This window comes from Achroia grisella, unplaced genomic scaffold (assembly GCF_030625045.1).
Source record: "Achroia grisella isolate CSIRO2021 unplaced genomic scaffold, CSIRO_AGI_Agris_v1 utg241, whole genome shotgun sequence".
NCBI classification, from domain to species: domain Eukaryota; kingdom Metazoa; phylum Arthropoda; class Insecta; order Lepidoptera; family Pyralidae; genus Achroia; species Achroia grisella.
Genome location: NW_026712734.1, coordinates 4,496,566 through 4,522,685, shown reverse-complemented (window position 1 = coordinate 4,522,685; position 26,120 = coordinate 4,496,566). Strand labels below are relative to the sequence as shown.

Genomic DNA, 26,120 nt, shown 5'->3' with positions numbered 1-26,120 from the left:
ATGGAAATAGCTAAAGTACACAAGTTTAGCCGTTGCCACTAACTTATAGGATTAAAACTTATAAGATTTTTTTAACTTATAGGATTAAAACTTGTACTTTTAACTATTAAAATGTGACCATCCGTAACAAATGAGGGGGTAGGGGGATATAGATATATTTATATATTAACGTAATTTATGCTAACCCCGTATGACGAAATAAAAAATCCGATAAACCTCATACATTGGCTCCATTCGTCACTCCAACCTCATACATCATTGTTATTTGACCGATTTCCGTAGGTCAAAATCTCGTAGAAACTTGTACGATGATGAAAATGTACGAATACGGAAAGCCTCGTACCAAACGACACTAATGAGGATTCTCGTACGATTACCATTCCTGGTGTTCCCAATAATAACAGTTTATTCTTAGAGAGACTTGTATATAGTGTAATGGCCGCATACACTACAACACTTCAAGTATTATGTAAAGTAATTCTAGTATGTAATTGTTTAGAATAAGACTTGTTATATAATAATCTTAAAATACACTTAAATACATTCCTATTTTGTGTTTTAATGTTCCCCATTATTTTTACAAATAAACATGGAAGTTTGTGAGTGTGGATTGGATATTTGTTACTCTTTCACGCAAAAGTACAAAATAAAACAACATAATCTTATCAACATCACATGATTTACTCATTATAAAGCACAAGATCACAAAAAATGCATCTAAGTCATAATTAAATTATTATTCTGACAATAAATTATAAACAGTAAACTTAAAACTAACAGCCAGACCATAGACAATCTTTAGATATGGCCGTAAATGTCGACTGACAGGTCATAGACAACAATCAAATTGTTATCAGTATATACACAGCATCTAAAGAGAATTGGTTGCCATAAATCTTTCTATGTCTAGGCTTTGTGGGGTAAAGCGAATGCAAGGAAACTCGCCGTTGTGTCACTTCCCTTATTAGCTATTAAAGTTGGAGTGTAAGCGAGATGGAAGACACCCGAAAGATAATGCTACATCTATGGCTTCATGTTCTTTCATTTAATATACAGTTAACATTGAAAACATTCATTTATATATAGAAATAAATGTTTTTAATATTACTTAGTATATATATAGTTACTTTATATGAGTCATCTAATAGTTACAGAAACCGAAACGCATGCAATTGCAACTGTCAAATGATTATTACATAATCTCAAATAGTGTTAATGTTTCATATCAAACGTTAATGCCTTTTACATTGTTTATTAGGACATTAAATCCATAATTATCTTCTTGGCGTTAGACTTCTTGGACTCAATGTATACACAAGCAAATGTTATTGAATACAAATATAGTAGAATAGGTCTTAGTAAATATAAATGTAAATTGGACTATTCTTCGCATTTAGCGTCTCATCTGGGCCGCTGCGCGACATAACTATATATTTCATTCCCAAATTTGAATTTAAAAATTAATTATTATAGTAAACATGCACAACCTTATTTGAAAAGAATACGAGCTGAGTTTCTTGTCAGTTCTTAGCTCGAAAGCACTCCGAACTGACAGTAGATTTGACATAGCATAAGAGTCTGTAATAGATATCTTGAATTGATTGACAGTTTTTTTCATTCAAATATAGCCCTACATATTCTCGTGATAATAAATTTCCGAGGATGCTATAGGATAACCGAATAAAACAATATATAATCTATAGGCTTTCTTAAACATATCGGGGTTAAACATAATGTTAATACCAATACAATTACGTAGAATACTCATGAATCTGAACCAGTTCACAAAGAGGCAAAGTGAGAAATAATAACACTGGACAATTCACACAGCGCCATCTAGTCCGAATCTAAGCAGAGCAGTACTAAACAACTGATACAAATACTCAACTATATTTGTTTTGTAAATAAATACTGAACCTGTTAACCAGGGAATTCCTTTTTGAATTACGCAGCATATACGGGCACTGTCTCTCACTAGGCGTGTCTGTATGTCAGCACAATATAATTTAATGTATATATTTTTGATATGAAATATTCCACCCGCTCCAGGTTCCAGAAATTTAAAAAATGTAGGTATACATACATCCTACACATACACAAAAGTTTGACGTTTGATGTATTTATACATCCCGCTCGGTTAACAGGTGAATCTATGCAGGAAACTCTAATATAAAATAATATATATAGAAAACATCAATATAAAGAATCCTATACTTGAATACATGTTTGCATGTTACGAGGATTCGAACCCGCGATCCACCGACACAGATTTTTAAAACCTTCACGCAAATAAATTAGTTAAGCGGTCAATTCAGCAAGAGAAGTTGAAAACATATTTTCATTTTCACACTTAGTTTTTTAGTGAAAGTGGTGCAATTTCATGAGATTCTACCTGGCCATTCGGCTTGGTATACCTTTTATTACTAACCGCGTAGAAAGATTATATAGATTTGACCAGAACATAACACTCCGTCGTTATTGTAATAAATATAATAATCACAGAAATTGAGGAAGCATGTACCAATTACAGCAGAAATATACTTATTTTGAAACTTTCGTATTTAACACATATTATTAATGTAATTAAACTATTATTATATAAAATTATTCGTATTAAAACCCGTTTAACTGTATTAATAATCTGGCAGAAATATGTTTTTTAATTGCTGAAGTGCTAAATCCATTATTTGTTCCAAATTAAAATAGTAATTCAATGTTCACAATGGTTCATAGTTTTCTATAATTAAAGTCATGAATTTCTAGAGATTATGTTGAAGTTAATTAAAAAAAAATATATAAAATAATAATGTAATTAGACTGTAGTCTGTATTATGTAGTAAGTGTGTTGTCGAGTTAGTGCAATAAAAACTTCTCGAGTAGAAAATGTGTTTGAGTTACGAAGTCTTATGTTTTTGAGAAATATTCCTTCAGTTCATATCGTACTCGTAAATCATCTTTAAAATCAATGAATGTAGACTTGATTGTCTAAATATATATCTAAAATTAATCAATATTAAAAACATACATTAATTTTACAAAAATAATTTACAATTATGAAAATTTAGATTACTATCCATACCATAAACCCATGTCTAAACGAGTATGAGAGAATAATCTTTATAGAATGTAGAGTTTAAACTCTAAATGTACACACACACGTCTGAAACTCCATCGAATTTGATAAAAATAAGGACATAGATTTGGCACTTCATAAAATAAATTTAATCCAGTAAAAAAAACCATGATGTGACGATTAATCACAGGTCACATAATGGTTTAATTAAAAATTTTACTAGACTATTATTGCCATTTCGATGATGTTTATTTCTGCGTATAATTGGACATTTGGGCTCCGTTTTGTGACTTAAATTACTTACAGTTACAACTTATACCTAGGGACAACACTTTTGGAATGGTTTGTATAAATCACAAGCCTTGAATAATTTGGCCTAACGTATACGGGGCGTATCATATTGTCTACAAACAATTTTAACTAATGGAAGAACTTTATATAATTTAGAATTTATAAATATAATGTTAATTAATATTTCATAAATGTTTTATTATAAAATTTCATTTTCATACAACTTTGATGAGTACAAACAATTTAAAGTAATGGAAGAACTATCTATAATTTAGTATTTATAAATATAATGTTAATTAACATTTTGTAAATGTTTTATTATAAAATTTCATTTATTTTATTACTAATCACAACTTAATAAATATTCATATCATGATACAGTGATAGTAATTATGAAATTATTTCATTTATGGGTCGTTTTTTTTTAATGTTATAAATGTGAGTTTTCAAAGATGTTTATATTCGATTGGAACTCAGAATTGATATTTACTTCTTATTTTTTAAACTATAACATGTAGTTTTAATAATAAGTCTAGTTTCACTTCGTCCGGGTTGACAACTACGAGCATTAATAATTAATTAATAAATCATCTCGGTGAATAGAATAAGACGTTACAATGTTTACTTTATTATAATGGCAAATCTGTTTTTTTTTATACTACGTAAGTGGCAAACAAGCATACGGCCTATCTGATGGTAGACGGTTACCGTGGTCTATAATAATAATAATAAAAATCTCAGTGCAATTCACACAGCGCCATCTAGTCCCAAGCTAGCTAAAGCTAGTGTCATAGGTACTAGATAACTGACACAAATACATAGTTTTTTTTTCGTACATACATATTATATATAGAAAACACCCAGACCGACACAAACAATCATACTCATGAATACGAATGTTTGTGTCGTGCAAGGAATCAACCCGCGACCATCGGAAGTAAGGCGGTGAACTAAACCGCAAGACCACAGAGGCTGTTGTTTCGGTCTCATTGAATAAACAATATAGACTTTGTATAAACTCGTCTGCGTTGGTACTTTTGATCACTTATTACAGTCTAATGGATTACATCGTATTCGAATAAGTGAAACAAAGGTTCCACTATCATATCCCATTCTTAACATTGGTGCTATAGTAATAGATGCTGCATAAATATCTATATTAGATTACTCACTAACATTACAAATCTCTGTTTAAAATGGTTCAAAAATAAATGGTTTAAAGTTTACTTTATATGTAAAATGGATGACATTATATGAATTTCTATTTTTAATATTATGTCGCAGATTAATAAGCTAGCATTTATGAATCTGTTTCTAAAACTTACTCAGCACCATATCAAATTTCATAACATTTAAATGAATAATCAGCGAACAAGTCACAAGTAATAAACTAGTTCATGAACCCTGCTTGGCCTGGGTATTCATGAAGTTCACGAGCTCTTGGACTGATGTTTTTAAATTCAACTTATGCAGTAATAAAGTAGGGCTACCCATATATAAGGGCACACGAAATTGATATTTTTTTACAGAACAAACTTAGTGTAATCTTGTTATCAAAACAATTTGTACCTTACTGTTATAAAGTTATAGTTAAAAATACATTACATTATTCGTTAAGAATATTATTGTTACATTATGAAATGTGACGTTCCTTTCACCCCCTTGTCACATTAACTGCCTCTAAATGTACTGTTTTTCACGCGCAAATCGGCTTTTACGCAGGAAATAATGTCTGTAAGAAATTGCTTATAGCGATAAGACCGCCTTTTGTAATTACTGTACTATTTTACTGTATTTTCTTATTATTATTGTCTATGTTATACATTTACATGGACAAATAATAATAATAACTCTTTATTGTGTACACAGAAGAAACAATGAGTCAAAGAGAAAGAGAAAGAGAAAGACCGCGCGCGCAAACTGTGAGCGCATTCCCGTGTCCTTCAATCGTGCGTGCTTTAGCGCCATTTTAAAAATAATTAATTATCATTCCAAAATGGCGGACATCTGACTACGAAGCAAAAACATAATTATAGAATTATTGATAATTTATAAATCTTTGGAAAATAAAATCATTGTAATAAAAAAAATTAAACGGAAATATAATAATATGGATCACACGATCAATATAAGAATGAACACAAGATTCTTAACGGTGTGTTGTTTATGGTACAGACCGACCGAGTCACATGGAGCGGAGCGCGTTTATTTAGGCTGCTGGGAAGTAGACGACTTCTCAGCAGCCGGCAAGTCGAGGAAAAGGAGTTAGAATCGATAATTAAGAAAACTGAACTGTATCAGAAATGGAGATGGAACGGGACTGTTTGTGTGTGTGTGTGTATTTCTCAATTTTCCTTAAAAAGTATATTTCAAGGAAAATTGAGAAATACTGTATAGTTTTTATGGGATGGAGTTTGGTACCATTCGATATCAAAGTTTATTCGAAGTGGTGTACTCCTCTCTGTATTTTTCAGGATTTCTATTATTCTTTCCGTGGCCTTTGTGGTACAAGCCAATAATATTACACTTTGTGAAAAGTCACTCTTCATTGACCTTCAACTTCAGTGTGTCACACGTTATTGATCTTCAACTACAGTATGTCACACAATGTCACACTTTAGTGACCTTCAGTATCCTTCAACATGTGACATAATATATAGATAGCCCTATTTATGAAAACCTCACTCAACTTTATACGAAATCTCAATAACTACTTAACCTAAGTGGCTCAAAATTGGCAGGTAGACTCCTGATGGAGAACACAAAAATTCTCTAACATCCCCTGAGGAGGAATATCCTGGACCATACATAGACAGTGGCGTACTGTTATAGAAAACGAAAACCAACCGGTTGATTATGTAACACAAACATGAAATAGATTGTAGAAGTTACAACAATTATTTAAAGAGCAACACGCAAGTTTCTTGCTCGTTCTTCTTGTGATGAGATAACTTTCCTAATGAGCGGTTGATTAAAAAATATGAAAGTCCATATTTTAAAAGTGTTTAAATTTCAGTTTATTTGAATAAAGAATTTTGTATTCTATTTTATTCTTTATTCTATCGAAATTAACAGTTTTTGGAACTAAATTGAGTTTTACTGCAGATTTATCTGGTTATAATATTTCGGTAAATAAAACAGATATGTATGTTTGTTTCGTCTTTTTGTCATACTTTTACGACTAAATATCAGAACATAAAAAGACTGTATTACGGAGACGGATATAGGCTATCATTTACCGCAAGAAATAGTCCGAACGGGGGTGAAATAGGACATGAAAGTCTGCAGATTAGGTCGCGGGTAAAACCTAGTATTTAATATAAAGAATCCAGTGGATGAATAGCTAAAGTCACGCACGTTTGTCATCTAGGAAAATATGTAGTGTTAGAGTGTAAATTTAACTAATATTTCATATAAAAAATTTCGATCTTAAGACCTTACTTCGTAGGATCATTTCTATAGTAAGTTCTGCAACCTGATCGAATTTATTTAAACCTAGATTAATAAATCTTTGGCTACGCTTGTTCATCTTGTTAATAAATACTTATTACTATTTTATTGTACAAAAAAATATTTATTATTTATATATTCCAAATTATTATACTAAGTTCATTTCAATAATGATTTTTCTCTTTCTAAACTATTTCCAAAATCTTCCAACCTTTTTAAAATTGTTACAGTAATTTGTCACTTTCTTTCTGATGAAGAAACCAACTTGTCAGAACAGAATAAATAAAAACAGTTCACTAAGATAGGTTTGGCGTTTCTATGAATAAGGCATTTCTTTTATAGAATATAAATACTCATTTTAATGCATCGGTCTAGCCTTATCCTCAACTTTTGGCACGCCACTGCCTACAAAGTCGCGTTTAACAGCTAGTGTCTAAGAAAAACACGTGTAATTACGTTTTTGCACTTCATTTGTCCCCAGTGGTTAGTTTGGCCGTCTCGCTGTCGGTGGGCGGTGCGGGTTCGGTGCTCACCACTTTGATGATGGTCGGGATGGGCGTGGTGGGAGGTTCCGGCCTTGTCGCCAATGTCAGGACCCCAGAATTGACGTCTTCAATTGCTTTCCGGAGCTGCATATTGAAATATTATTATAAATAATGATTGTTGACCGACCGCCGAACTCTTTTGATATTTTTATTATTTTTAAATTTATATTTTTGAAGAGTTCTTTTTTATATGTCATGTTATTTGATATACTTCAATTTATTGTATCATTCTATTATTGTCTTTCGTGTAGTTCGCAATTGCACATATTAATATATTATATTATTGCAAACTACGTGTTTTCATCATTTAGACACACATACAGTCCACCAATCCATTACAACGATAACACTATCAATATTATAAATGCGGATGTTTGTCAGCGTGGATGAATAGATATTAAGGATATTTACACTATTATAGCTTATACATTACAATAATACATAGGCTATACATTCCACGCGGGTGAAATCGCGGGCACGGCTAGTATTAAAAAAAAAATAGCATTTAATGAATGAGTTATCTAATATTAAAATAATAATAAACTCTCTATTGTGCATTTAGAAGAAATACAATAAGAAAGAGAGTAAATACAACAAACAGAGAAGCAATTTCCAATAGACTATTTGGATATATTAAAAAAAGGAATGATTTAAAAATTGGTTCAGTATACTGAACCAATTTTTTAGATATATCTAGAGACTAAACTGAAAAGCTGCGACTAGCCAACGCTGCGTGATATATGTAATTATCTTATTTAAGTAATGATTATTTAAATATAATAATATGAAACAATAATGACTTACTTCCTTGAGCGAGACGACTCCTATGAGTCGACCGATGGCAGTTACATACGCCCGACTCACGCCCAGAGTTGAGAACAATGAGTGCACCTGGAAATGTTTAACAAATTAATTCATCATCATCATCAGCTCGGGAGAAGTCCAAGCCGAACAAAGGCCTCCTCCAGAAATCTCCACGACGATCGGTCCTATGCTGATCGCAACCAACGCTTTCCAGCGATCTTGACCAGATCGTCGGTCCACCTTGTCGGAGGCCTACCCACAAATTAATTATTATGTGCAAAATTCGTGTGCAGTTGATCAATTGGAAATTTATTAAGTAATTAAACTTGATTGTGAATTTCTCATATAACTGAAATGGCAATTAAGCTGGTTGACCACCTAGCTGTAAGTGGCAATGGTTGCATATATACATGAAGAGGGCCACGTACACGTGGAGTACCCCAAGGCAGTGTTCTAGGACCTTTATATTAATCGTATATATAAATGAATCCACAAACAATTCAATGACTTTATTTGCAGATGAGAGTAGTTACATGTGTTGGTAAATGATAACCGTTGCCTGTACATGTGAAGAGAACCACGGACTCGTGGGGTACCCCAAGGCAGTGTTCTAGGACCTTTACTTTTTCTCGTATATATAAATGAGTCGACAAACGATTCAATGGCTCTTTTTGCAGATGAGAGCACAGTTACATGTGTTGGTAAGTGACACTCGTTGCCTGTATAAATGAAGATCGCCATGAATAGAGGAGGTACCCAAGGCAGTGTTCTAGGATCTTTACTCTTTATCATACGTATAAATGAATCCACAAACAATTCAATATAGGTATTTTCCTGTTATTCTTCTAATTAATTATAGTTATAAATAAATAGGTTTATGTACTTTGAGTAGCGACGTCCTCTCCACCAGCTGGAAGGGAGCTGGATCTATGTGGCACATGTACAGGTTCTCGTCTTCGAACTCCGTATCCTCGGGATGCTGTGGACATTTTAATTATTTGTTTATTTGTTTGATATAAATTATTGAACGAATTTTTTAATACAATTTAAAGAAATTTACGAAAAAATAAAGTATAAAAGTATGCCAGTTGAGTTTCTTGCCAGTTCTCAACCGTTGTAGCTAGCCGAACTGGACTATAGGGATAGTGATCAAAAATATAACGTGCACAAGAAGCCCAAAGATCCTAAGTTAATAAATAATTGTGAGTTTGGCTTTATATTTTATTCCAGTAACTATTAACAAAGTTACTTAAAAAAAATGTTGATCGACGAGAATCCCCATGTGAAGTTGACCTATGTTTTCCCGTCGACTAACTGACTTAACTTCATGCTATGTGAACTGATGACTCCATAAGCTCGTTTGACGTGTGTGCGAATAAATAAACACGTACCATGTCTCTCTTCCTGGCGATCTGCAGCATCCTGTCGAAGTCTATATCTTTGGCCATCTCGAGCTGCTCCCAAGCCTTCTGATCCTCCGGAGACATGTCACACACTCGCTCGCGAGGCTGCACAGACGATTTATAAGATTAATGTCCGAATTAATATCAACAGCCATCCTGATAACATATTATGTGATGTGTGTAATGCATTGTCATTCCTGACGTCTAGGATATCACTACTGAGCTAATTTTGGTGAAACTTTACAGTAATATAGCTTGCACATCAGAATAACACGACACAAATAGAAAGATATTAGGTAAATTGGGCGAAATATAATGATAAATTGATGCAGACGAAGGGTCAGTAGATTATATATAACTAACTGTGCTCGTGGTATCACCTGCATGAAATTGCTTGTGTTATTCTGATGTAGAAGCTACTACATTACTGTAAATTCATCAAAATCAGTTTAGTAGTAGTTTTTGCAGTTTTCTTTCTTTCTCTCTTTCTCTCTCTCTCTCTCTCTCTCTTTCTTTCTTAACAAACGACCATCCACACACAAACTTGCATGTTTATAATATTAGTAAGACGTGTCTTGATCCGACGTTGGTTAAACCAATTGTAGAGGGAAGGGGGTAGTTAGCAATGTGGAGCAAGAACCTCGTTAAAAGCAATGTACTATGTCAGGTTGACCTCCACGTGGTTCCCTTGGAAACCATCGTGATAAATTCATGGTGAATTTACCACGACCTGACCTCATGCTCATCTTATCAACCTCCACAGGTGCCAGCGTAAACCATTAGCGCAGGCGGGTATACTGTTCCATTACTATCCATAAGAAAACTTACCAGCTGGACTTTTTTGTATATGGAGGGACTCCGCGGTATACCAGGCGAGGCCAGACCACCTTCCGCCGTGTGGCTGTCGTGCACATCTTGCAACATGGAGGAACGCTTGAAAATCGCTTCGAACGCCGCGCGGATCCTGTTATTACATGATCAAATTTATTGTATACGTATTTTTTATATATAAATGGAAAATAAGCGAACTGGCGACCTGATGGAATGTACCAATAGATGTATATATACATGAACAGCGCGACAGAATAATGTTGAATTTTTTTTAATTCTCTGAAATGTTTCCGACATCAACCCACAGATGGCACCACTCATCATTAAAAGCTAATGAACATAGTTTTGCATCTTTTGACATTCACTCAATAAAGTTCTGGCCGAATTGTTGGTGAGTAACTGACAGGACACTGGTCTTCTGCACTCCTCTAGTGGGGTGAAGGTTGGGCCCTCGGGGCGAGCCCCTTTGCCCCGTCATGAAATCCGGGGGGTAACAATCCCCGGGTAATTGGATTAACAGCCTCTTGGAGCGGGTTTCAAAAACTAACTTAAATTTTAAAATCTAAGCTAGGGGAAAAATATATATTTAAATTAACATATCCTAACGTAAGAGAAAGAGAACTTTAGAGAGAGAAAAAACATTCCCCTAGAAACAACTACACTTGAAAACTATTCAAACATTCACTAGCTTTTATTGACGAGTGCTGCCATCTTTGGGTTGAAGTCGGAAACTTTTCGGACCGCCTATGTATGATGCCCTGCCCTGATCATTTGCCAGGTTGAGTAAGCGACCTGGTCTCCGCGCCGGTGACGGTGGTGTAGACGGAGGGCTGCGGGGAGGCGGCGGCGTGCGGGGTGGCGGGGGAGCCCAGGCCGCGCGTCAGCGTGAACGAGTTCGTCTTCTTCAGGATCGACTTCGGACGGAACAGGTGCCCTGGAGCTGGTTGGGACATATTCATTAATAATTAGCGCATATTTTTAATTTTAGCGATATTGAAAACCGTAAAAAAGACAACTACATTTTTTGGATTGGATTTTTATACCAAACTCTAAATTGGCCACACTTCTAAACTGAAAAATATATCTTATTTGTTTATTAACACATTATGAATGGGGCAGGTATTTTAACCTATATTAATAAATATATATATATTATATGAATATATATTTTTCCCTTAAAATAAGTAATTTTAACGTATTTCAAACTTTTAAACGGCAATGTGCGGAACGTGTTCTATTACCTTATAAGTGGCAATCCTCGGAACAAGTACTAATACGAACCTCGCTCATAATGTGTTAATTAACTATTACGTGTTAAAATTCCAAAGCAAGCAAGCAAGCAAATTGGCAGAACATTGAATTAAAAAATATAATCCAATATGATGATCAATATGATGATCAATCATGATACATGAATATGAATAATTTAAGTTAGTTATCGTTTACTGTTCAACCGGTCCCTTTTCTACCAAATTTGAACATAAAATAAAAAATAGAAAGTACTGTAGTATAACACAACAACTAAATTATTTGCATATAAGATTAGATCTTAGAACTCTTTGCAAGTTTAAGAAAACCGACCACTACTGTATCGTAATCCAAAAGTTTATAAACTCACATGGTAGCAGTCCACCCTGGTCCTTCGTAGTCAGGGATCCGCCCCTTGTCATTCCACCTTGAGCTTGGAGCATATCAGGTGCTGGAGTTACCTGTATCAGATCCACGTTATACTCCCTGTCTAATTATAATCAAAACATTACATTCACCATACCAGTTACATAAACAAATCATTTGCTTAGAAACAAAAAAATATGGTAAAAAAAGATTTGCCTTTTTTTACCATAATTTTTTATTGAATGCTATAGAAAATAGACAAGGGAAAATATTAGGACTCTTGATAGCATGGCAGCCTCGGTGGTCTAGTGGTTTAGCACACTTCACTATCCGATGGTCGTGGGTTCGATTCCTCGCACGGTACAAACATTTGTATTCATGAGTATGATTGTTTGTATCGGTCTGGGTGTTTTCTATGTATAATATATATTTATTTAACAAAATAAATGTATCCATGTATTTATATCAGTTGTCTAGTATCCATAACACAAGCTCTGCTTAGCTTGGGACTAGATGGCGCTATGTGAATTGGCCTGAGATATTCTATTATTATATTATTACTTGATACGGCACGATCAATTTATGAAAAATATTATTGAGGGAAAAATTTAAGGAAAGAGGGGAGGAGAAAACCAAGGCACAGATATATCAAACAAATTGGAGGCAAAATTGCAGTCGTGTCGTATCAACATTTAAAGAGCGTGATGGAAGATCGTGGTAAGTCGCAAGAGCTCCACCGACAAGAGCATGTCTCTTAAATTATGAATGAATGAATGAATGAATGAATGAATGAACTGGAATGGTAATATAAGCTTTATAATCAGATGTTCTATTTCACAATGATAATCATTAGATTATCATTGCAAATTCTGATTATAAAGCAAAGACAAAATTATAGAGTTATTGATATTTTATAAATCTTAATGTGTCTTTGGAAAATAAAATATGTGGAATAAAAAATATGATTTTAAAGAAAGTGAAATGACATGAACCATACGCGTAAAAGAGTGAACGAAAAAAAAGATCATTCGAGATTGCACGCACAGTCTTCCCCGCGGTAATCAGCGCGTGCTCCTGACCCCGCGTGAAAAGACGTGTCGTGTAAATACTGCTTATGACTAAGAGACAAAATTCCCCGTATCTAACCTCAAACCTGGAAGGTCTCCTGACCCTCTTCCGTTCCTCATCACGCCTCCTCATCTCCGCCTCCCTGTACCATTGTGCTGCGATCTGCAGCCTCCTGTCGCGGCCCACCTGCCGTTCTATCACCCTCACCAACTCCCACCTGTGTATGGACCCCAGTAACACCATGGACGCAGGACTGTCGACCAGTGGGAAGCTCTTTATTGCCTGGAATGGTTGTAATAAGAAATTAATTGTCATGACTGCAATCTTTGACGCCCCGCAGCTAGGTGGAGTGACGATATACGTAAGGTCGCGGGTGAAGCCGATACAGTTAAGCGTGGAGTGGTGGTGAAATATTCAGTAATGAAAAACGATTGAAGTTTCCAGCTGTCCGTGTCGCTTGAGCATAGATAGCGTGAGGATAGTGGACGCGTTCGCCTGCGGTGCGAGGGAGTGATAACTGCTCTAGATGTCGCTATTTACGCACAAGCGGTGGCATCAATTTAATTACCAAATAAGTAGGTATACAGGTATGTAACATTAAGTTTTACAGATACACCCTACAAACAAACAATATATTTTAACAGTGAAGTATCAATTTATGCATATATGTAGTAAAAGGTAAGTAATCATTTATATTTGTATGGTTATTTCTATATATTGTTATGTGTTTATTTTTATTAGTATTTTAATGTTTTATTTTACAGGTCCAGTTTGCAGTCGCGAGGCAAGTCGGCTACAGCGGGATTACAAGACTAAAAGATTGGACAAGAACGGCTGATGATCGTGCCAGTGGACTGCAGTCAGCTTATGATGATTGACGGCCTCGGTAGTCCAGCGGTTTAGCATTTACTTTAAATTCCTCGATGTTGCAAACATTTGTATTCATGATTTTAAGTCTTGCCACAGGTAACACTATATAACGGAAAGCTGTCTCATCACAAGAAGAATGAGCAAGAAACTTGTGTGTTGCCCTATTAAATAATCCTTGTAAGTTCACATTTTACAAGTCGAAACGTGAGAATACAAACTACCAACCAGCACTAATTTATTATGGTCAAATATACACAATAAGATTCAATCAGTCTTAATTTATATAGACTATTATAGACTATAAATGAAGAGTAATCGTCTATCATGGTATGGACATGTAATGCGTAGGAACGAGGATAATATTTTAAGAAAGATGTTACAAATGAATGTGGATGGTTATAAGGGCAGAGGAAGGCCAAAAAAGAGATGGATGGACTGTGTGAAAGATGATATGGTAAGAAAGGAAGTAAATAACGCGATGACTGCGAACAGGGATGAATGGAAGCGAAAAACATATTATGCCGACCCCAAATAAATGGGATAAGGATGAAGCAGATGATGATGATGATGATAGACTATAAATTTCGGGCACAGCTAGCAAAAAAGAAATAGATAGAAGAAATAGGTAAGTACCTTATTTTCTTTAAGCAAGTCCTTCAGCTGCTGGAAGGTCATTCTGTTCCAAATGTATTTCACGTCCCGCACCATAAAGTCTTCCACGCATATGTCGTACATACCTGTACAAATATTTGGTTATATCATTACATAGTATAAAACAAAGTCGCTGTCGCTGTCTGTCCGTCCCAATCTATGCTTAAATCTTTAAAACTACGCAACGGATGTTGAAGCGGTTTTTTTAATAGATAGAGTGATTCTAGAGGAAGGTTTATATACATAATACATGTACGCCCTGGCGAAGTCGGGTGTACATGGTACCACATACCATCGGGGTCATAGGACGACACGACGTCCCTGGTGCTGTACACCACAGGGGCGACTTTCCATCAGATGGGCTGGTCGTTTGCCATTCTAGTGTCCCTTTTACCATCGAACCGCTCACCATCGACAGGGAATTCATCCCCACACGCTGGAAGCCTGGTCTCTCGGACAGTGCGGTTTCAGAGGAGCTTCCTCCCGCGTACACTTATATTGTGGAATGAACTACCTGCCGAGGTTTTCTCACGAGACTACAGCTAGGGGTTATTCAAGAAGGGTATTAAGGTTTCTTAAGGGTAAAGCGCTCGTAACACCCCTAGTGTTTTAGGCGTCCATTGACATTTTGACGGCCTCGGTTGTCTAGCGGCTTAGCATACCGCCTTACATCCATAGTCGCGGGTTCGATTCCTCGCACGGCCCAAACTTTTGTATTAATGAGTATGATTGTTTGTATCGGTCTGGTTATTTTCTATGTATGAAAAAAATATATCTATGTATTTGTATCAGTTATCTAGTACCCATAACATTAGCTTTAGCTGGCTTGGGTCTAGATGAGCTTTGTGAATTGCACTGAGATTTTTATTATTATTATAGACCACGGTAACCGTTTACCATCAGATAGGCCGTATGCTTGTTTGCCACTTACGTAGTATAAAAAAAAAACCGATACCGACCATTATAATAAAGTAAACATTGTAACGTCTTATTCTGTTCACCGAGATGATTTATTAATTAACAATAATGAATTAATAATTTAAGTGGATAACCATCTGTACAAACAGTTTTTTTAGAGTTTTATATATTGACCATATATGTCATATGACGAGGTGGCCGAGAGGTTAAGGCGTTGGACTGCTAATCCAATGTGCTCTGCACGCGTGGGTTCGAATCCCATCCTCGTCGATATGTTTTGTATCAATTAGCAATATATAATAAATGTTAAATAAATTATGTACATCTATACATATAAATAAAATTGGAGTGTCTGTTTATAGTATTGAAATAACAGTTTTTTACTACATGCATATGAATATAGGTACATACACCAAAATAACATTTTTTACAATTTTTGTCTGTCTGTTTGTTCCGGCTAATCTCTGAAATGTCTGGACCGATTTTGACGGGACTTTTATTGACTGTTAGCTAATGTAATAAAGAGTAACTTAAGTTACTTTTAATTTAGAAAAATTCTCTAATTAACTTTTTAAATTCCACGCGGACGAAGTCGCGAGTACAGGTAGTAAAAAATGAATTTTATTTCTGTTAATTAAATTGGCTGGTGTGATACAAGACGAGGTGGCCGAGAGGTTAAGGCGTTGGACTGCTAATCCAATGTGCTCTGCACGCGTGGGTTCGAATCCCATCCTCGTCGGTATGTTTTGGTCATTTTAAGGTAATTAGGCCGTATTTTGTGTGAGAAGGTTCTGTATCAATCAGGTCGTAGGATTGATATAGAAACATTCATATTTCAAAAAATATCAAATATAACAGAATATAATTAATAAACCTGGCCAATTAACACAGCGTCATCTGGTTCTACGGTAAGCAGAGCTTTTGTTATAGATCAGTCGTCTATGATATAAATACTTAGAATTTACTAATATTATAAACGCGAAAAACGCGAGTAGACGCAGCGTGGGAAGGCCTCCAGCAAGGTGGACCGACGATCTGGTCAAGATCGCTGGAAGGCATTGGATGCAAGCAGCGCAGGACCGATCGTCGTGGAGATCTTTGGGGGAGGCCTATGTCCAGCAGTGGACGTCTTCCGGGCTGCGATGATGATGATGATGATAAACGCGAAAGTTTGTGCGTATGGATGGATTTTTGTTACTCTTTCACGCAAAAACTACTCAACGGATTTTGATAAAACTTTACAGTAACATAGCTTATAAATCAGAATAATATAAAAGCTATAATTTAAAAACATTTTATGTAAATTGGGCGAAATCTAAATATATATAACTCAAAGGTGACTGACATAGTGATCTATCAACGCACAGCTTAAACCATAATTGAAATTTGGCATGCAGGTAGATGTTACGACGTAGGCATCCGCTAAGATAGGATTTTGATTAATTCTACCCCCAAGGGGATAAATTAAAGGCAAAGCTAGTATAATGATAAATGTCAAGGAAATGTGTCGCAGACGACGTTGGGCGGTTTAGCTAGTATAATATAAGTGTGTTTGTTTGTTTGACTTATTAACAACTTCACTAATATATAAAAATTGGCATGTAAACAGCGTTTAGGACTGGAGAAGGTCATACGTTACTTTGAATCACGATCGGTAAGTTTTCTTTATGTCACGATGTGGCAATCAAGTATTTACGGCTTCGATGGTATAGCGGTTGAACATACCGCCTTAGAACCGATGGTCGCGGGTTCGATTCCTCGCACGGTACAAATAATTGAATTCATGAGTATGATTGTTTGTATCTGGGTGTTTTCTATGTATATTATGTATGTATTTATAAAAAAATGTATGTATGTATTTATATCAGTTGTCTAGTATCTATAACAGAATCTCTGCTTGGCTTGGAGCTGAATGGTATTGTTCTGTATATGTCTCAGGACAATACCATTTAGTTTCAAGCCGAGCCGAGATTCTGTATCAATATTATATATATCTGATGTCAATATTATTAAAATTTACCCCATTTAGATATGTAAAAAAACAATTTTCTACACTATATGCCATAGAGAAATTCTACAAACTTTTAAGTAGTAAACGCTTTACAAAATCATAGTATTTTAAATTCCTGTACCATAATCTATGTTTTACAAAACATACCGATGAGGATGGTAATTGAGAAAGTTTTACTAAATATTACAAAAAATATGGCAAAAATTCCTCGAACATGTTTCCGATACGCGCAAAGATATTCGAAGAATTTAATTAAATATTTAAATTATATTATTAATTGATACGAAATATATCGACGAGGATGGGATTCGAACCCACGCGTGCAGAGCACATTGGATTAGCAGTCCAACGCCTTAACCTCTCGGCCACCTCGTCTTGTATCACATGAGCCAATTTATATACAGAAAATAATTCATATTTTATATAAATATATATTACTAATTGATACAAAACATATCGACGAGGATGGGATTCGAACCCACGCGTGCAGAGCACATTGGATTAGCAGTCCAACGCCTTAACCTCTCGGCCACCTCGTCTTGTATCACACCAGCCAATTTAATTATAGAAATAAAATTCTTATATGATTGCAATATATGTAGTTTATGGTATAATCTATGTCTAAGATATAATCATATAGTATAAATCTAGTCTATGTTTGTAACATACTCTGTGCAGTTGAGAGAGTCTGTATTGTTAAAAATGGCGGGAACGTCCTAATAACATGTGAAACGCAAATTAGCTTTTCATTTAAATTAATATTTAAATACAGTACAATTATACATATACAACCATGAAGTTTTAAGTAAATAATAGCAGTCCATTGTAGACAGATAGAATATACTTTATTTGTAACACGCAGTAAAGAAAAGGCATAAACAATATATTAACGGACATGTATAGTTACAATAAGGCGGCCTTATTGCTGAAAGCAATCAAGCAAATTGTAGTGTTCTTGTGCAGTCAAAAACCGTATGGAGGGAAATTGCGAGGAGCTGTCAAGGTGGACAACGAAGAGATACCGTCATATAAGTCACGACCACACTGTTAAAACGGACCGACATGTAAAAAAAATCCATCCCCCAAGTATGGTATTACCTCTTAAGTAAGAATAAATAAATTTACAGATATATTTATCTATCAACTCAAAATAACTTTAACGTTCGGAGTAATTTCGAGATGAGAAGAACTGACAAGAAACTCAGCTCGTATTTTTTTCAAATAAATGTTGTACATGTTTACAATAATACAGATTCATTTTTAAATTTAAATTTGGGAGAATAGAGCGACTATCAGCATATGCTATTGCAGTTTTGTCAAAAGCAAACAGTTTTTTTTTTATGGATGATAATGGAATGGTGCACCCGCCTGCGCTAACGATTTACGCTGGCGGGGCACCAGTGTAGGATGAAAAGATGAGCATGAGGTCAGGTCAGTTAGCCCATCGTGACAAATTCACCAAGAATTTATCACAATGGTTTCCAGGGGGAACCACGTGGAGGTCAACCTGACATGGTACATTGCTAGCAATAAGATCATAAGTTCACATTACCAACAATCCCCTTTTCCCCCAAAGCAAACAGTGTAATCAGTTTTCGTAACCCGAAGAGACCAGTTCCGTTTTTAGAAACCCGCCCCAAGAGGCTGTAACTCAGTTACCCGGGGGTTGTTACCGCCGGAGTCGATGCCGGGCAAAGGGGTTTAACCTGAGAGCCCAACCTTCACCCTAGGTGAGCAGAAGAGTAGTGTAGTGTAGCTAATTACCGCATTTCGATGACCCTATACGACTATTTATACGCAGCACTTGAATAAATATACCTTATTAAAATGCATGTTTGAGTGTCGTGGAAATGTGGCTAAATTCAAATTCAACTTCAAAATATATTTATTCATGTAGGTCTATTACAGACTCTTATGATATGTCAAATCTACCGTCAGTTCGGAATGATTTCTAGGTGAGAAGAACTGACAAGAAACTCAGCTCGTATTCTTTTCAAATAAATGTTGTATATTTTTACAATAATACAGATTCATTTTTAAATTCAAATGTGGGAGAATAGGGTGACCATAGCATGTACTATTGCAACTTTGCCAAAACGAGATAGTCCTCAGTCTAAATATATATAACGCAAAGGATATATATGAAATCGTGATCTATCAACGCATAGCCCAAACCACTATCGGGACGTATCGGGCTGAAAATTGGCATGCAGGTAGGTGTTATGACGTAGATCCATCCATGCATCCGCTAAGAAAGAATTTTGATTAATTCTACTGCCAAGGGCATAATATAGGGGATGAAAGTTTGTATGAAACTGTTAATTTTAAACCTATCGTGCTGAGTCTTTGCATGCATAAAGCTACTATCCCCTAAGAAAGGATGCCATAGATTTCCGAACGAGCGGTAGATTAAAAAAAATGTAATGACTATTCAAAAGTGCTTCAATGTAAGTTTATTTGAATAAATGATTTTCTATTCTATTCTATTCTATTCTATTCTAAGGGGATAAATTAACGCGAGCGAAGCCGCGGGCAAAAGCTAGTAATAAATAAATGTTGTACATGTTTATAATAGTTTTTCAAGAAGGGTATATTAAGGTTTCTTAAGGGTCGGCAACGCGCAAGTGATACCCCGGGTGTTTCAGCCGCTCATAGGTTACGGTAACCATTTACCATCAGATAGGCCGTATGCTTGATTGTCACCATCGTAGTATAAAAAAATATAGTACACAGTCATTAAAATTCAAATTTGGGAGAACAGAATAAAATACTGTATTATACATTAGTTTGAGAGTCACGATCTGTATTAAACTGTACATACTTAACATACTGTCTTCTGTTACTATTTACTTTAAATTTCACGGTTTTAAATATATAATATGAATTTTATTTTTGTATATAAATTGGCAATTATGATATAAGACGAGGTGGCCGAGAGGTTAAGGCGTTGGACTGCTAATCCAATGTGCTCTGCACGCGTGGGTTCGAATCCCATCCTCGTCGGTATGTTTTGTATCAATTAGTAATATATATTTATATAAAATATGAATTATCTTCTGTATATAAATTGGCTGGTGTGATACAAGACGAGGTGGCCGAGAGGTTAAGGCGTTGGACTGCTAATCCAATGTGCTCTGCACGCGTGGGTTCGAATCCCATTCTCGTCGGTATTATTTTGATATTATTGGAAAACTATGTGGAATTTATATTGATCCAATAATTTCTTGTCAATAGATAATAGAAATAATACCCCTGGACAATTCACACAACGTCATCTAGTCTCAAGGTAAGGAAAGCTTGTGTTATGGGTACAACTGATAGAAATACTTACATATATTTTTAGATATATACATAATATAAATATAAAATACCCAGATCAATACAAACAATTATATTTAAAAATGTTTGCACCGTGCGAGGATCAAACCCGCTACAAATAGAAGTAAAACAGTGTGCTACCGCTAGATCACCGAGGCCGTCAAAGCCGTTTATAAAAGAAATGTGTATCAAATCAAAACAATATTATAATATTTTTATTATGTAGATCTATTACTGACTCTAATGATATGTTAAATCTACCGTCAGTTCGGAATGATTTCGAGCAAAGAAGAACTAACAAACTCAGCTCTTATTCTTTTCAAATGAGCTTGTCCATGTTTACAAATGTACCGTTTTTTTTAAAATTCAAATTTCGGAGAATAGGGTACCCGAACATAACATATATTATTGCAATTTTGTCAAAGGTCTAATCAGTGGTCGTATCCCGAACAGATCAGACCCCATGAGCCCCGTTCACGAGTATGATGGACTATATTGAGTATAAATGGAATCTTACGACTGGCGGAGGACAGCAGGTCAGGTAGGTAGGGCAGCTTTTTGATGAGTATGATGCTGTCGAAGCATGAAGGTTGGAGCAGGGCAGCCACAGCATTGGCAGCAAGTACGGCCGCCATTATTGGTAGCAAGTGAGTCACCTGGGTAGAAAAAACACATTATATTAACTATATTAATATTACAAAATAACTGTATCCGCAAAATCCCGTCAATCGGTCCAACCATTTCAGAGATTAGCCGGAACAGACAGACAAAAGGGTAAAAATTGTTATTGTGATGCATGTACCGTATTTATTTTAATATGCATGAAACGGTTACTTCAATATTACAAACAGACAGTCCAATTTTATTTATATGTATAGATATTAATATTACAAAAGACGGCTCGGTGGTCTAACGGTTTAGTACACCGCTTTACTTCCGATAGCCGCGGGTTCGATTCTAGTTCCCGTAACACAAGCTCTGCTTAGCTTGGGACTAGATGGCATTGTGTGAATTATCCAGGGTTATTATTATTACGACCATCCTAACATGATGTTATTGGGATTGGGTAACGGTGTGTGAATTCTCCTGGGTTATTATGATTATCTTTAGATAGTGTAAGTAATCCACCTCACCTGTCCACACATCTCGCTGACTATGACGATTGTGGACACGGTGTGAGTGACTGCACCCGTGAACGCGGCCGCGCCCACTACTGCGTACCCACCTGCGAACAACAACCTTACATCATCATCACCATCATTATTATCTTCATCATCATCATCTGCTTCTTCCTTATCCTATTCATTTGGGGTCTGCGTAATTTTTATCTTCCATTCATCCCTGTTCTCAGTCATCTCGTTAGTTACACTCACAGCATCTCTTTTGCCCAAATGTTTCTGTTAACTGATATGTAGTTTAAGAGAGGCTCATTTTTTTCTTTTAAGTATACAGTGAACAAATTCAAATGTATGTCTGGGAATCTATCTGGGAATAAATTAATATATTATTATACAGGATGTCCCATAAGTACTTTAAAATTTCAATTTCGAATATTTACTTTTTTATTTATTTATATACACACTATCATCACATGCATATGCCCAATTCAACAGAGCATCCAATATTACAACACCGGTTCGGTATCATCTTATATATAAAACTCTCGTCTTACATATAACATTCTTGTGTCACAGTTTTCGTTCCCATACTCCTCCGAAACGGCTTGACCGATTCTCATGAAATTTTGTGAGCGTATTGAGTCTGAGAATCGGACAACATATATTTTTCATCCCCTTAAATGTTAGGGGTAGTCCACCCCTAAATTTTTTTTTTATTTTAAGGCAAAACGTTTGCCGGTATAGCTAGTTGCATATAAATACAATGCGGTCCTTATGAATTCACACAGAAATACACACAAACAAATAAATCCGTTCTCTCTGCTACTTGATTGAGAGTGGTCAGTGAGTGCGTCAGTAGTGCTTTCTTTAACAAATCAGTACTACCACCTGCTGGGGCCTTCTTCGGCGCCCTATATCGAATAAAATACAAATGACTCGCAGGAATGGCGCGTGATACGAGGGGAGCGCCAACGGAATTCAGTTGCCGTGGAGTGTTTCAAAAGACTTATAGGACATTCTGTATTATTTTAACCTCATGGAGGCACTCACCGGGCAATATTTTCTGTATGTGACCTCCGTACGCGACCCCTAGAGGGCAGAAGTAGTGCATGACCTCTCCGGTAAATCTACCTAGTGACGCGCCCATCTTGAACGCCGGTACGAAGATACCAGCAGGCACTGGCAGGGTACAAGATACCATGCTCAGGAAGTACTGTAAACAGTTATGTTACAAATCTGTTAAACATACAAAAACAAGTTAAAAAATATTTAAAACTAAATATTTTTTCAGTAAAATCAAAATATATCGACGAGGATGGGATTCGAACCCACGCGTGCAGAGCACATTGGATTAGCAGTCCAACGCCTTAACCTCTCGGCCACCTCGTCTTGTATCACATGAGCCAATTTAATTAACAGAAATATAATTCATATTTATATGTATATATACATTGGTAATTGAAACAAAACATACCGACGAGGATGGGATTCGAACCCACGCGTGCAGAGCACATTGGATTAGCAGTCCAACGCCTTAACCTCTCGGCCACCTCGTCTTGTATCATACCAGCCAATTTAAATAACAGAAATATAATTCATATTTATATGTATATATACATTGGTAATTGAAACAAAACATACCGACGAGGATGGGATTCGAACCCACGCGTGCAGAGCACATTGGATTAGCAGTCCAACGCCTTAACCTCTCGGCCACCTCGTCTTGTATCATACCAGCCAATTTAATTAACAGAAATATAATTCATATTTATATGTATATATACATTGGTAATTGAAACAAAACATACCGACGAGGATGGGATTCGAACCCACGCGTGCAGAGCACATTGGATTAGCAGTCCAACGCCTTAACCTCTCGGCCACCTCGTCTTGTATCATACCAGCCAATTTAATTATCAGAAATAAAATTTATATTTTAAACATAAAACCGTAAAATTTAAAGTAAATAGCAACACAATATGTTCAAAATTTAATTTGGTTTTTAACGTATTATAATTGCAGCAGATTGTGGCTTTATTCAGATCGTGCCTACATTAGTAATATAACGCTGATTAAATACCAAAGGGCCACAACCCAAAAAAAAACTGAAACATTTTTTTTATAATTTCAGTTCTTTGCGTTGTCGCCCTTTAGCATTTAATCAGCGATATGTCCTGACAATGTAATGGGAATCTTTACGGACTACTCTAATGCTGTTGGCCGCAGCTGGCCTTTACAGCTTCACCGGACATTAGGAGAGTGCAGATGGCACTCCAAACCCGCGGAAGGACTTATGGAGCGGCTGAAGGCCAGCTCCTGCCTGACGGATACGATTTTAGTCTGCGGGCACCACTAGGGGTTCGAACCTCGGCTCAGGCCGTCGTAATTTCGATCCCCGTGAATTGGAAGGGGGATCGATTAGAGGAGCAAAATAAAAAAAAAATATGCCTTATAACTATTTTACATTTAGCTATGGTTGAAATGATGATTGAATTTAAGATGATGCCTGTCATCACGATATCATTGGAGTTACAATCTTGTAAAAATTTGTGGCATCCACCCAGGAATCTTGGCAAGAAACTTTATCAATGGCCATAAAAGAATTATTAGAATTTACTGACACAAAACAAGTAATGTATTTATTAGACAGACAGACAGAGTTACTTTCGCATTTATAATATTAGTAAGGAAGTAAGTATGTATGTATATTTTATATATAATGATTATTATGTAGTTATATTGTACATTCAATAACTAACTAATTATAATACCTCGACCAGACACAGTCTAATCACTCCTCTCCATCCTAAGGTTGCCTGGAAGAAATATTTAGCAATAAGGCCGCCCATTGTTACTTCTACATTATAATTATGTTGTTTTTCTTTTTATATTTGATCTACATATTAATTTATGTAACTGTTATATCTTCCTGTGAGAGGAACAATAAAGTGTTTTCATTTAATTTAATTTCATATATTTCTGTAAAATTAATTGTAAAATTCATACAAATACTACTACTGACTAAAGAAGTATTTTCTTTTTAAAGTTTCTTGAAAAGTCAGTATCGAATTACCTAATTAAACTGGTGTGGTACAAGACGAGGTGGCCGAGAGGTTAAGGCGTTGGACTGCTAATCCAATGTGCTCTGGACGCGTGGGTTCGAATCCCATCCTCGTCGATATGTTTTGTATAAATTAGTAACATATATTTATATAAAATATGAATTATCTTCTGTATATAAATTGGCTCATGTGATACAAGACGAGGTGGCCGAGAGGTTAAGGCGTTGGACTGCTAATCCAATGTGCTCTGCACGCGTGGGTTCGAATCCCATCCTCGTCGGTATATTTTGTTTCAATTAATAATATAATTTAAATAATTAATTAAATTCTTCGAATATATATGCGCGTATCGGAAAGAATTTCGAAGAATTATTGCCATATTTTTTGTAATATTTAGTAAAACTTTCTGAATTACATTTTTATTAATGGATGAATATGGCATGATCCACCCGCCTGATGACCATTTACGCTGGCATCAGTGGAGGATGATAGGATAAGCATGAGGTCAGGTCATTTGGGCTATTGTGACAAATTCGCCAAGAATTTTCCAGAGTACAGCGCTCTGGAGGTCAACCTGATATGATACATTGCTATGGATCCTATGGGATCATTGTACTCATTACTGACAATCCCTTTTCCCATTATGAATTAAATTTATAGTACCATACTTTGAATGAGAATTTGATTAAGAAAATACCTTAAAACATCATAATTGCCTTGCCTTTATCCCATTATTTGGGGTCGGCGCAGTATGTCATTCTCTTCCACTGCTCTCTATCGGTCGTCATATCTGATCATACTCCTCTTTTATTCATATCATCTTTCACACAATCTATCCATCTTTTCTTAGGACGTCCCCTCCCTTTACATCCATCCACATTCATATTATACACTTTCCATAACACATGGTCCTCGTTCCTCCGCATAACATGCCCATACCAGCTCAATCTGTTACCTCGCAAGAACCTGGTAAGAAAATACCTTAAAACAAATTATTTAAAATCACAAATCTAATGCTGTTGGCTGCAGTTGGCAGCTGTCAGTTTACAGCTTCACCGGACGACACGAGGCGAGTGCAGATGGCACTCCAAAC

The 26,120-nt window shown here is 35.7% G+C and overlaps 1 protein-coding gene and 12 non-coding genes across 13 annotated transcripts in view; 6 read left to right on the top strand and 7 right to left on the bottom strand.

Annotated features, from left to right (window-relative positions):
* Positions 1 to 6,519: 6,519 nt before the first annotated feature.
* Positions 6,520 to 26,120, bottom strand: part of LOC131842689 (chloride channel protein 2) — an 84,427-nt gene continuing 64,826 nt past the window's right edge. Inside the window, exons 12-23 of the mRNA XM_059191266.1 lie at positions 23,016 to 23,178; positions 21,981 to 22,072; positions 21,365 to 21,503; positions 14,583 to 14,686; positions 13,158 to 13,361; positions 12,016 to 12,106; positions 11,190 to 11,337; positions 10,395 to 10,530; positions 9,555 to 9,671; positions 9,047 to 9,142; positions 8,164 to 8,250; positions 6,520 to 7,443 (exon numbers count right to left, since the gene is read on the bottom strand). Of these exons, the coding sequence (XP_059047249.1) occupies positions 7,282 to 7,443; positions 8,164 to 8,250; positions 9,047 to 9,142; positions 9,555 to 9,671; positions 10,395 to 10,530; positions 11,190 to 11,337; positions 12,016 to 12,106; positions 13,158 to 13,361; positions 14,583 to 14,686; positions 21,365 to 21,503; positions 21,981 to 22,072; positions 23,016 to 23,178 (1,539 nt within the window). The 3' untranslated portion in view covers positions 6,520 to 7,281. The remainder of the gene's footprint in view (positions 7,444 to 8,163; positions 8,251 to 9,046; positions 9,143 to 9,554; positions 9,672 to 10,394; positions 10,531 to 11,189; positions 11,338 to 12,015; positions 12,107 to 13,157; positions 13,362 to 14,582; positions 14,687 to 21,364; positions 21,504 to 21,980; positions 22,073 to 23,015; positions 23,179 to 26,120) is intronic.
* On the top strand, positions 6,796 to 6,880 carry LOC131842710 (small nucleolar RNA U3). The gene has a single exon (XR_009357498.1). It is a non-coding gene; the product is annotated as a small nucleolar RNA U3 (small nucleolar RNA).
* Trnas-gcu (transfer RNA serine (anticodon GCU)) lies at positions 15,707 to 15,788 on the top strand. Its single transcript has one exon. It is a non-coding gene; the product is annotated as a tRNA-Ser (tRNA).
* Trnas-gcu (transfer RNA serine (anticodon GCU)) lies at positions 16,176 to 16,257 on the top strand. Its single transcript has one exon. It is a non-coding gene; the product is annotated as a tRNA-Ser (tRNA).
* Positions 17,823 to 17,904, bottom strand: Trnas-gcu (transfer RNA serine (anticodon GCU)). The gene has a single exon. It is a non-coding gene; the product is annotated as a tRNA-Ser (tRNA).
* Trnas-gcu (transfer RNA serine (anticodon GCU)) lies at positions 17,987 to 18,068 on the bottom strand. The gene has a single exon. It is a non-coding gene; the product is annotated as a tRNA-Ser (tRNA).
* On the top strand, positions 20,451 to 20,532 carry Trnas-gcu (transfer RNA serine (anticodon GCU)). Its single transcript has one exon. It is a non-coding gene; the product is annotated as a tRNA-Ser (tRNA).
* Positions 20,615 to 20,696, top strand: Trnas-gcu (transfer RNA serine (anticodon GCU)). The gene has a single exon. It is a non-coding gene; the product is annotated as a tRNA-Ser (tRNA).
* Positions 23,273 to 23,354, bottom strand: Trnas-gcu (transfer RNA serine (anticodon GCU)). The gene has a single exon. It is a non-coding gene; the product is annotated as a tRNA-Ser (tRNA).
* On the bottom strand, positions 23,440 to 23,521 carry Trnas-gcu (transfer RNA serine (anticodon GCU)). Its single transcript has one exon. It is a non-coding gene; the product is annotated as a tRNA-Ser (tRNA).
* On the bottom strand, positions 23,607 to 23,688 carry Trnas-gcu (transfer RNA serine (anticodon GCU)). Its single transcript has one exon. It is a non-coding gene; the product is annotated as a tRNA-Ser (tRNA).
* Trnas-gcu (transfer RNA serine (anticodon GCU)) lies at positions 23,774 to 23,855 on the bottom strand. The gene has a single exon. It is a non-coding gene; the product is annotated as a tRNA-Ser (tRNA).
* Positions 25,226 to 25,307, top strand: Trnas-gcu (transfer RNA serine (anticodon GCU)). The gene has a single exon. It is a non-coding gene; the product is annotated as a tRNA-Ser (tRNA).